The sequence below is a fragment of the Myripristis murdjan genome, chromosome 22, assembly GCF_902150065.1.
Source record: "Myripristis murdjan chromosome 22, fMyrMur1.1, whole genome shotgun sequence".
In the NCBI taxonomy this organism is placed as follows: domain Eukaryota; kingdom Metazoa; phylum Chordata; class Actinopteri; order Holocentriformes; family Holocentridae; genus Myripristis; species Myripristis murdjan.
Window position 1 is genome coordinate 3,089,727 of NC_044001.1, and position 12,584 is coordinate 3,102,310.

General features: G+C 41.6%; 1 protein-coding gene and 1 pseudogene across 1 annotated transcript; one reads left to right on the forward strand and one right to left on the reverse strand.

Annotated features, from left to right (window-relative positions):
• LOC115353980 (tripartite motif-containing protein 35-like) overlaps window positions 1-12,584 on the reverse strand; it is a 993,629-nt pseudogene that overhangs the window by 821,504 nt on the left and 159,541 nt on the right.
• LOC115353995 (nuclear factor 7, ovary-like) lies at window positions 5,548-6,988 on the forward strand. Its single transcript, XM_030044142.1, has one exon. It carries the CDS (start codon window positions 5,557-5,559, stop codon window positions 6,949-6,951), a length of 1,395 nt encoding a protein of 464 aa, XP_029900002.1. The 5' UTR covers window positions 5,548-5,556; the 3' UTR covers window positions 6,952-6,988.

Here is a 12,584-nt window from a genome sequence, read left to right on the forward strand (position 1 = left end):
TTGACATGGGTCCATCATCACTGATCTGATTTTTAAATATATTATTTTATTTATGAGAAATATAGTTTTCTTTTTCCCCCAAAATTCTTTACTAATTTTCCTATACTATGTTTTTCCAAGAAATTTCACTTGATTTCTTTTTAATAAATGGGGAAAAGGTGATGTGTAAATTATCACTAACTGATGCAAAATTTTTAACATATTTTGAAAAATGACAAGAAAGTTGTATTTATAATGATAAAAGTTATGTATTTAAAAGGTCAGATCAGTGATGCTGGATCAGATTTCTTGTGTAGAAATGCTTTACTGTGACTCCTCATTTTGCTGAGGGCCCCCTGGAAGACCCTGGAGGACCCCTGGGGGTCCCCGGTCCCCACATTGAAAACCACTGAGTTAGACTCCAGGTAAAAGTGGAGTCTGTCTTCTTTGATGATGTGAAGAGTTGAGTTGATTCTGTTGTTTTGATTCTGGGTTCTTGGAGTTTCTCTCCACTGGAACTGCTCTTCTGTTTGGAGTTCCATCATTTCAGCTCCAGCAGATCTTAACTGACTCTCATATTTACAGCAGCTTGGCCAAAAGTTTTGCTTTGAGAGCAGACGTGAACAGACACATGACAGCCCACACAGGAGAGAAACCTTCCTGCTGCTCAGTTTGCAGCAAAGCCTTTCATAAGAAGTGCAGCGTGCAGAAGCACATGGGACTGTTTTAAACACCATCAGCTGTTTCACCTCATCTTGTTTTTATTGGAGGTTTTTGATGTGGTTGTTTTACTGATAAGCATTTTGTAACTCTGTCTTTTTTATGTATGCCATATGAATAATCCTAACACTTTATTACTGACTGTAACCTGGTCAAGACTTGCAATCTTATATTGAGCGATAAAGTCTTTTTGATCTTGTTTTGAGAATTATGTACCAGGCAAGAACAGATTGGGTAAGATTATTGTGATTAGTTTAAGAATCCTTGTCTTTTTCTTTTTCTTATTTAGTTAGTAAATGTTCAGGTTAGTTATTTTACCTGCACATCAAGCTGGATTACTGTCAGAGACACTGTTTGAGGTCACACAGTGTCTTGTAAGACTCTTTTTAGCTGTGAGAACTTGTTTCCAGACGACCCAGTAACAACTGTCCACAATCACTGCAAACATGAACTCTCTAAATATCTGAAATAAATACTCCATTTGACAAGATACAGGCTAGAAATTAGTGAAATGACCTGCCAGTGCAGATAATCTCACACACACACGGGCAGACACACACACACACACACACACACACACACACACACACACACACAGGGGCAGGAGGTGAAGTTATCTGAAACGAGAAGTAGAACAACTAGAACAAAATGATCTGCAATTTATCCGGAGTCAAGTCACTGCCTGTTCTCCTTCAGACGTCATAATCTCTCAGGAATTGATGAAGTTGAATCAATAAATGCCGACATTGTCAACTCTGTGTGCTTGATTTCATTTTGTGTCTTTGTCTCATTTTAAGGCAGAAAAGTGAATGATCACATCTCTTGAGTTCAGAAAAATCATCTTGCTCAGTAGCTCTGGTTTTAAAATCATCGCCTCCAAGCAAAATGTGTATTTCTAGTGAATTAGCAGGTCAGATGAGCGTCCATGATGCCAGCTTGTTGTTGGTGTGATTGTGCAGGTGGCCAAGTCTGTCCTGGGCTCACTGGAGCAGCTCTGAGGCCCCAGAGCCGAGGTGGACAGAGCTGTGTGCCACACCACACATCCTCAAGCAGTATGTTGTTCACCTGGTGGCTCTGCACATCGTCCAGCTGCTCACACAGCAGCTCCCAGCTGAGCAGGACTACACACTGCTGTGGGTACACAATTTAATTTAATTTAATTTAGTTTAATTTAATTTAATGAATAATAAGCAAAATTAAATCAAATTTCAATGATTTATTTTTGATTTAATTTAGTATTTTTTCAGCTCATTTTATTTTTTCATTTTTTCCATTTATATGATTAAGATTTATAGTAGAACTGAGTGCATTCAAAATGTGATAACATATAATCTAATCAAAATATAAAGTAGCCTACCGGTTGAGGAGAAAAGCAGATTTTTTGAGGGGTGAGTTTGAAAATGAGAGCAGATGCTGACCAGGTTGTGTTTTGACAGTGGAAGGTGTGTGCAGCAGAGCGCCCCCCTCTGCCTGCCACAGTGACTGTCAGCAGTGAGCTGGTGGAGGATAAGCTGGTGGGGGGTGTATATAGAGTACATTTGTAAAAACAGCATATTCACAGGACGTTGGTGTCGAGCTCTGGATTTATTGATGTTGACCAGTTTTGTTGGTGGTGCCTCCTTGAAAAGCCCGTCCTGTTCAGCACTTGGAGCTGACTCTGCTCTGTCTCTTCACGCTGGCTCTCATAACCGGGTATTAACACCTATGTTGCTGCTCCTGGACTCAATCCCAACAGTGCCTAATCCTGCAATGTCCACATCTGGGATTCTCTCAGTATATCAACTCACAGTCTCACAGTTCAGTTCAGCACAGGTTTGTTCAAGGCTCTGGGTCACTAATTCATGAGGTTCTCTAATGTTAGGTGCCGCCTCCCTCCTGTCTCTGTCCGTGTGTTTTCCTCTGTTTTCCCCTCCCCTTGTGTTTTGTTTGTCGGTCTGTCTTCCTTGTTTGTAGGCTGGGTGTGGCGGGCTCATTGTCTCATCTCCCTCACCTGCCTCCTCATGCACACCTGGGCCCTGAACCATGAAGCTGGATTTGGGCTTAAACAGCCTGCCCATTTGATGAGAACCCACCGGATCTTGGTGCACAACTTGTACGAACACCCCACCCCCTGATGTGTTAGACCCCATCACCTTAGATTCCCCCTCAGGCACGGCTGTGAGAGAGGCCATAACCCAACAGTATTTTAGTTAAATGAAAAAATGAACATGGAATTTTTTTTTTTTTTTTTCATTTTTATTTTTTTCAGTTTCAGTTTTTCTCCCACGCCTGAAACAGAACAGCACATTTTGAGTTTCAGTCTTTCCTATGTCTGAAAAACATTACATCACTGATGTTAATTGTTTCATGTGCCTGAAAATAAATCACTGAATTACCTTCTTCTCATGCTCTAATTTTTCCACCTAAAGCCTAAGTTTTTTTAATTTCATTTTTTTATACTCAGTATCCAGTGTCTTTGCTTAATGTCAAGCTCCAGTTTCTGTTTGTAGAGAGATCTCACGCTGTCTGCTCTGACCTGAAACAAATTAAATACATAATACAGTTGCTTCACCATATAAGCATTGCTCCTTTGCATGGCTGGCTTTAAAATAATGCCAATATCACACTGACTATCCTCATTAAATTAAAGTTCATTACATCTTGTGATGGTCTCCTGGTGGACTGTCTGGAGGTGGAGGCCACAGGCTCGGGGTCTGGAGGATTTCCCTCTTCCTGTGAAATAAACATCATCGCAGCCAAGTCATTTTAAGATAGCGAGCACTTGAGGACACCCATTAGTCCCATGTACAGACCACCACCATGAGTGAGAAATAAAAGATACATCAGTAACTGCCAAGTGTCCACACTGCATTTGTGTTCAAACAGGGAAAACTGCATATAATTATTAATTATGGACTACAGTGTACCAGCAACGGTCTTTCTGAGCCTGCAGACAGCGTCTCCTCATCATCAATGGCCTCCACCTCAGTACAGAATAAGCTGGAATCAGGAAATGTTTGACATTTTTACTTGGTGAAAAACTAAAGTGATTCCTAAATTATGAAAGTTATAATAACTATGGAGTCTAATGACGAACTGATTAACCCTTTGAAACCTGAGCAAATTCACTTGATTTCTTTCCAAAAGACGGGAAACAAAAGGCGATTAGAGAATTAGGGGGAAAAAATCACTAGATAATTTGATTGTGTGTGTGTGTGTGTGTGTGTGTGTGTGTTTTCAACAGTTTTTAAAGTTCAGCTTGAATTAGGTTTCTGATTTTCTGCATTGGCTGTGGTTTCTCCTCCATCAGTGCTTTGCTCTGTGTGGTTTTACAATCTGACCAGGAAAAACAGGATCTTTTCCTTCCTGTCCGTGTGTCCAAGTCTTCCTAAGCTGATCACTCCTATTTTATACAGAAATTTCACAGACACAGGTATGCAAAAAAATTATTATTATTATTATTGTTATTATTTATTTATTTATTTATTTATTTAATATAAGCTTTTTTAAAAAATTCCGTGTTGTTGAGGCTCTACAGGTATAATAATAATAATAGCAGTAATAATAATAATAGATTTTATTTGTCAGTGCTTTCAATAAAACTCAGACACTTTGCAAGAATAAAACAATTACATAATATGAACATATAAATTGCAATACATACGTTTATCATAAAGTTAAATTTAAAAAAAAATAAAAGTAATACTATTACTACTACTATTACTAATAATAATAAATGAAAGGTGTGTGAGGTGTCAGCTGTGTGGGGGTCAGGTGTTGTAGGCCACTTTGAAAAGGTGGGTTTGGAGTTTGTTTCTGAAGGAGGTGAGTGAGTCTGAGTTTGTGATGGATGAGGAGAAGGAGTTCCAGAGGGTCGGAGTGGAATGTGTTCCTTTGACTAACTTACACTTTGACCTCTAAACAAGTCTCTTATGTCCACTTTTCTGTTTTTTGGACATCCTGCCACCTGGCTGTGCCTAATTACCAAACACACATACACATGCACGCACACAGACACACGTTCACATGTTAACGCCCAACATGTTAACAGCTTACAGAGGCAGATGAAGACGGACTCCTCGCCAACTAGAAAAAAACAACAACAAAATATCTAAAGTGTTTTTCAAATGAAGAACCATGCACTAAATGAAATGGTTCTTTAGTAGGACACTTAATTGTTCCTCACTGACCCAGACAGTCTTTTACAGAACCCATTGAGAACCATGTTTTATCTGTGTGTTATGAGTAGCTTAGACTCTAGGAATACCACAACTACTACAGGTGGAAAAAAAAATGTAAAAACATATCCCAGAAATAACAGCATTACCTTGTGTTCATCATTCAGTATATCATCATCTCTCTGATGATGTAAAAATATCTTTGATATTTCTATTTGGTTTCAAACTCTTCAAAACCAAATCACACACAAGTTCCCAAGTTCAGAAACAGCATGTGGAACGAGACTTTACTCTGATCTGTTGCAGTAAACTGCTGACACAAGCTCCGCCCCTCAGCTGACTCACCCGAGATAAACTGGGAAACAGCCTGTCATTCTTCCACTGCTCAGTGACAAGACACACACACACACACACACACACACAGAGACGGAGAGACGGAAGATAAGATTAATTTTGGACTTAACCCACAACTTCCACTGAGGGAGGAACTACAGGAGGAATACTGGGAATACTGGAACTCCAACCTGCTGCTGACTCCTCACTGAATCAACGTTTTAGAAAAGCCACGACTCAAAGTGACTCTAAAGTGAAAGTAACTTTCAGGGAACTTTCCAGAGCGGGTAGTGTTACCACGACCGACTGACTGACCTTTAGTGTGACCGGTCTGCCTGGTGAGTTTTTCTCTTCACTCAGAGACAAAATGGATTCCAGATTAGAGGAGGATCTCTGCTGTCCTGTCTGCAATGACATCTTTAAAGATCCTGTGGTCCTGTCATGTAGCCACAGCTTCTGTAAAGCCTGTCTGCAGAGCTGGTGGACAGAGAAACCAATAAAAGACTGTCCAGTTTGTAAGAGAAGATCTTCAAGGAGTGATCCACCTGTTAGCTTGGTGCTGAAGAACCTGTGTGAGGCCTTCTTACTGCAGAGAGATCAGAGAGCTTCAGCAGGGTCAGAGCTCCTCTGCAGTCTGCACTCTGAGAAGCTCAGGCTCTTCTGTCTGGACCATCAGCAGCCAGTGTGTCTCGTCTGTCGAGATTCAAAGAAACACACCAACCACAAGATCAGACCCATCGATGAAGCTGCTCAGGATCAAAGAGAAGAACTTCAGAAATCACTGAAGCCCTTACAGGAGAAACTGGAGCTCTTTAATGAAGTCAAAGGAAACTGTGATCAAACAGCAAAGCACATTAAGGTCCAGGCCCGACGCGCAGAGAGGCAGATTAAGGAGGAGTTTAAGAAGCTTCACCAGTTTCTCCAAGAGGAAGAGGAGGCCAGGATCGCCGCTCTGAGGGAGGAAGAGGAGCAGAAGAGTCGGACGATGAAGGAGAAGACGGAGGCTCTGAGCAGAGAGATAGCAGCCCTTTCAGACACAATCAGAGCCATAGAGAAGGAGCTGAGAGCTGAAGACGTCTCATTCCTGCACAACTACAAGGCTACAGTGGAAAGAGTCCAGCGCCCCCTGCTGGAGGATCCACAGCTGCTCTCAGGAGCTCTGATAGACGAGGCCAAACACCTGGGCAACCTGAGCTTCACCGTCTGGGACAAGATGAAGGAGGTGGTCTCCTACACTCCTGTGGTTCTGGACCCCAACACTGCCTATCCAGTCTTCTTCCTGTCTGAAGATCTGACCAGTGTGAGACGAGGACAGAGACAGAAACTTCCTGATAATCCAGAGAGATTTGACTATTACACCGCTGTCCTGGGATCTGAGGGCTTCAACTCAGGGACTCACAGCTGGGATGTTGAGGTTGGAGACAGTGCAGCCTGGTTCCTGGGTGTGATAGAAGAGTCTGTCCAGAGGAAGGGAAGCAAACTATCTGGATTATGGAGAATATGGTTCTTTGGAGGTAAATACAAAGCACGCTCCCTGCCAGGTCCAGTCACTGATCTCCCAGTTCAGAAGAAGCTCCAGAGGATCAGAGTTCATCTGGACTGGAACAGAGGAAAGCTGACTTTCTCTGATCCTGATACTAACACACACATACACACCTTCACACACACTTTCACTGTCAGGCTGTTCCCATACATTGGCACCTTAGAAACACTGAAGATTTTACCAGTGAAGGTCTCTGTGACAGTGGAACAGCACCGTTAGAAATAGATGACATCTACAGCAACAACAACAATAACAAAAAAATATGTAACACCAAAATTGTAGAAAGAAAGAAAGAAAGAAAGAAAGAAAGAAAGAAAGAAAGAAATGGAAAAAGAAACGTCCAAGTAGTAAAAATCATATTCAAGGCAAAAACCACCAGAAAGAAAAAATATCCATAAACAATATATCACCACCAAAAGGGGGGAAATGCATCAATATTAATTTATACAACAACATTCAAATGAATAAAATGATTTTGCTTCAGCTCAAAGCTCAAAGTGAATTTTCTCTATATTTAGACCAGGGGGTTCAACCTTTTTCATGTTCTGGACCCCAAGTTGACTTTCAATAAGCCGCTGACCCCCATTTGAAGAGATTTTGCCCTGTAGACACCCAGCTCACACTGGAAAAAGAGATTTTTAATGTCAGTGTGTCTTCACCTGCTTCAATAAAGGTTGAATTATATCAAGAGATTTTTTTTGTATATTTAAACATTTAAACAGAAAAATTTGACATGGGTACATCATCACTGATCTGATGTTTAAATATATTATTTTAATTATTAGAAATATACTTTTCTTTTTTCTCTCCTAATTCTTTACTCATTTTCTTCTTTTACTATATTTTCCCAAGAAATTTCACTTTTTTTCTTTCAAATAAATGGAGAAAAGGTGATGTGTAAATTATCACTAACTGATGCAAAATTTATAACATGTTTTGAAAAATTACAAGAAAGCTGTATTCATAATGATAGAAGTTGTATATTTAAAAGGTCAGATCAGTGATGCTGGATCAGATTTCTTGTGTAGAAATGCTTTACTGCGACGCATAGGCGGAGTTTGAAATTTTCGCTGTGGGGGGCAAACATTTTTTTTTAACATAATGTACATAATGTAAACATAATGTAATTCAGATTTATTTCTGAAAATAATCTTATTTTATTGCATTGCTTAAATGTTTATAGATATGAATACAGGAAAAAAAATATATTGGACCTGCCCCCCTGCAAACTCCGCCTGCGACTTTTGCTGAGGGCCCCCTGGAAGACCCAGGAGGACCCCTGGTGGTCCCCGGTCCCCACGTTGAAAACCACTGAGTTGGACTCCAGGTAAAAGTGGAGTATGTCTTCTTTGATGATGTGAAGAGTTGAGTTGATTCTGTTGTTTTTATTCTGGGTTCTTGGAGTTTCTCTCCACTGGAACTGCTCTTCTGTTTGGAGTTCCATCATTTCAGCTTCAGCAGATCTTAACTGACTCTCATATTTACAGCAGCTTGGCCAAAAGTTTTGCTTTGAGAGCAGACATGAACAGACACATGACAGCCCACACAGGAGAGAAACCTTCCTGCTGCTCAGTTTGCAGCAAAGCCTTTCATAAGAAGTGCAGCGTGCAGAAGCACATGGGACTGTTTTAACCCTCCTGTCGTGTTCGCGGTCAAATCTGACCGGTGTACAAGTTTTCTCTCCAAAAAATGCAGTTAATTTCATCTGTTTGTCATGAGGCTCCATGACTTTGTTCACACATGGCATCTGAACACATAAAATAAATTTGGAGAATTTTTATTAATTTTTGAATGTTTTATTTAACTTGTATACACCCATCGTGTTCCCGGTCACAAATGATCGGTCATTAGAAATGAATGGGTAAGACTACAATTAGTGTATAAAATAGAGTTAAACACATTCCCACACTCCTTTCCCACAACATGCAGGTGTCTTTGAGCAGACACAGATGTGTGTGAACACACACACACACACACACACACACACACCTTATACCCCTTTCTGGCTTCCATGGCAACCCCCACGGGAAAGTATCTCTCTGACTTCTTTCCCACACCCCAACATGTAGGTGTCTTTGAGCAGGCACACACACACACACACACACTCACACACACAGACACACACACACACACACACACACACACACACACACACACACCTTATAACCCTTTCTGGCTTCCATGGCAACCCCCACAGGAAAGTATCTCTCAGACTTCTTTCCCACATCCCAACATGTAGGTGTCTTTGAGCAGGCACACACACACACACACACACACACACACACACTCACACACACACACACACACACACACACACACACACACACACACACACACACACACACACACACACACATGGACACAGACACACACAGACACACACAACTTTGCCCCTTTTTGGCTTCCATGGCAACCCTCACGGGAACCTACCACGGGAACTGCCAACACCTGTCACCTGTCACCTGACACCTGACACCTGTCAGGTGTCAGGTGTCAGGAAGAAGACCCAGCTGAAGTTGTGGTCACCTTTCGGTCCAAAAATGGTCATTTTTCCTGGACCTCATCCCCACCTGAGAGGAACGGTCAGCTTCCATGTGAAAATGTCATGAGGATGACTAGCTAAATCATACTGGTCAATGTTGACGGGAACACAAAAGATGCTATTTTTTTGCCACTATTTAGAAAATTGAAATGTTTTCAAAACAGTGTCCTTGGAAAACATTGAAATGAAATACTCTGTGATAAATACTACAATATGTTTCATCTGAGTATTTGTTATAGTCAAAATAATATCTATATAATGTTTTTTTCCCTAAAAAACGAATGGTATGATCTCAGGTAAATTAGGCCTACAGCACATACATAGCAAATAGAAGTTCAAAACTTGTCATTTTCACAAGAGCAGAAGTTGATAAAAAGATCTAACACAACATTAGGTGATAATATGTATCATAGTGGATTTATAATCAAATACAATGTTCCCGGTCACATGTGACCGGGAACCTCATGAGTGTTAGCCCAAAATGAACAGAATAGGAGGATTAAACACCATCAGCTGTTTCACCTCATCTTGTTTTTATTGGAGGTTTTTGATGTTTTTGGATTGTCCCTGAGGGCTGTGCACACCACCGACCTCTGCATTTCACACTGAGGCTCTCTTCTTTATGGGCAGTCAAACTGCACTTGGAAACAAGGGCCGTTACAGAGCTGGAGGGAAAATGGGACAAACTCTGAAATGTCAACATGGTGACTTTTAGCTTGTGACTGACTGCTGTTGCTGTTTTGCTGCTGTTCCTCTCAAATGTGATTTTCAAAAACAGCTGCAGCAAAGTTACCCCAGAAATCATCGCCTCCAAGCAAAATGTGTATTTCTAGTGAATTAGCAGGTCAGATGAGTGTCCATGATGCCAGCTTGTTGTTGGTGTGATTGTGCAGGTGGCCAAGTCTGTCCTGGGCTCACTGGAGCAGCTCTGAGGCCCCAGAGCCGAGCTGGACAGAGCTGTGTGCTGCACCACACATCCTCAAGCAGTATGTTGTTCACTTGGTGGTTCTGCACATCGTCCAGCTGCTCACACACCAGCTCCCAGCTGAGCAGGACTACACACTGCTGTGCTACACCATTTAATTTAATTTAATTTAATTTAATGAATAATAAGATTTATAGTAGAATTGAATGCATTCAAAATGTGATAACATATAATCTAATCAAAATACAAAGTATCGGTCGAGGAGAAAAGCAGATGTTTTGAAGAGTGAGTTTGAAAATGAGTGCAGATGCTGACCAGGTTGTGTTTTGACAGTGGAAGGTGTGTGCAGCGGAGCGCCCCCCTCTGCCTGCCACAGTGACTGTCAGCAGTGAGCTGGTGGAGGATAAGCTGGTGGGGGGTGCATATAGAGTACATTTGTATAAACAGCATATTCACAGGACATCGGTGTCGAGCTCTGGATTTATTGATGTTGACCAGTTTTGTTGGTGGTGCCTCCTTGAAAAGCCCGTCCTGTTCAGCACTTGGAGCTGACTCTGCTCTGTCTCTTCACGCTGGCTCTCATAACCGGGTATTAACACCTATGTTGCTGCTCCTGGACTCAATCCCAACAGTGCCTAATCCTGCAATGTCCAAATCTGGGATTCTCTAAGTATATCAACTCACAGTCTCACAGTTCAGTTCAGCACAGGTTTGTTCAAGGCTCTGGGTCAATAATTCATGAGGTTCTCTAATGTTAGGTGCCGCCTCCCTCCTGTCTCTGTCAGTGTGTTTTCCTCTGTTTTCCCCTCCCCTTGTGTTTTGTTTGTCGGTCAGTCTTCCTTGTTTGTAGGCTGGGTGTGGCGGGCTCATTGTCTCATCTCCCTCACCTGCCTCCTCATGCACACCTGGGGCCTGTACCATAAAGCTGGATTAACATCCCCGGGGTTTCTCTTAGTTATCTGGCTTCACTTAACCAGACATCCGCAATCCTGATTTTCGGTCCCATGAAGCCGGTTATCAACTTGCTAACTGAACCCAGGCTTTTCCAATCTAGATCTGTGCGCGCTCACATAAAAAGGGCAGAGTTTGCTGCAATGACGGCACGAGTAGATCTGACGAGAGTAACATTTGTGTGTTCAATAAATGAATGTGTCTCCCACTCAGCCGTACACTCCTGCAGAGGAACTGGCCCTCTCTAACAGTGGGGGGCGACCCTCGCTGGAGGTCTAACCTCAGTTTGAGTTTCGTCAGAATCGTCACTTTGATTCAACTGATTTTGATATTTCATTTTATAAAGCATCTGATGCCTCGTGTTTATTCTGCTGGTTGAAATATTAATTCACTGTCACTTAAAGACTGTAAAACATTTGGCACCAACTCTCATGTGGACTTTTCACGGCAGACACCCTAAATACTAAATATGAGCAAACTAATGGAAACCTAAAGGAGCCCAGAGGCTGGTGTGTATTTTATTAGACTTTTATTTAACCCTCTGAATTAAATTCCCCTCATTTATTTTCAATAATATTTTTTTTTAAATCACTACATCAGTCTACAAGATCAAGTTTTGGTTGCAGTGTAGAGTCATGAGTAAAAAAAACAAAAACCCAAAGAATTCCTTCTTCTTCTTCTCTTCAAACTTGAAAAAAAAAAAAAAAAAAAAAAAAAAACAGAATTAAAATAAGAAGTCTAAATAAAATGTATTAATTTATAAAAGAAGAAGAAGAAAGGGAAAATACTCAGTCTAACTTGGAAAAAAAGGTGCACAAGTTGTGCAACAAGATCCTCTGGGTTCTAATCAAATGGGCAGGCCATTTTCTCAGAGAGCTGATTGGTCAGTAGGTGGGGCTTTACTACCTGCTGAGCTCTTATCCTGAACTTAACCAGCTCCGGAGCAGGTGAGGTGTTCAGCGTATGTTACCATGGCAACGTACCCGGATAAAAAGTAAACCACCTTTATGGTACAGAAAACCCAGCAGAGTTAACCCTGAAGTGACCTTACTAAGCCAAATCCAGCTGCATGGGACAGGCCTCTGGCCAACGAGCTAAACACCGGTGATGAGCAACGCTTTTTTTTTTTTTTTTTTTTTTTCCCACCGGTGAGCAAGTCCAGGCGCTGTTTCCAACCAGATGGAGTGACAGCGGGGACGGCCAATCACACATTAGCAAGAAAAGGCAGAGCCAATCGAAGAGCTTGTGAGCGGTCTAAAGGGAAACAGGCTTCAGCTTAAGCGTCCGTTTTCCGCTGGGTGCCAGTGATGACCTGTCTCCATTTAATATAGCGTAACATTGTGTTTGGACAGTAAAAACTGCAGGGGACCAAAACTGTCTTTTGAAAAAGTGGAGGGGGCGGTCCGACAGGGACAGAAACATGATTTTAATTTT

Excerpts from the sequence above, each read along its gene's own strand:
- LOC115353995 (XM_030044142.1), top strand. The coding sequence starts at position 5,557 with ATGGATTCCAGATTAGAGGAGGATCTCTGCTGTCCTGTCTGCAATGAC.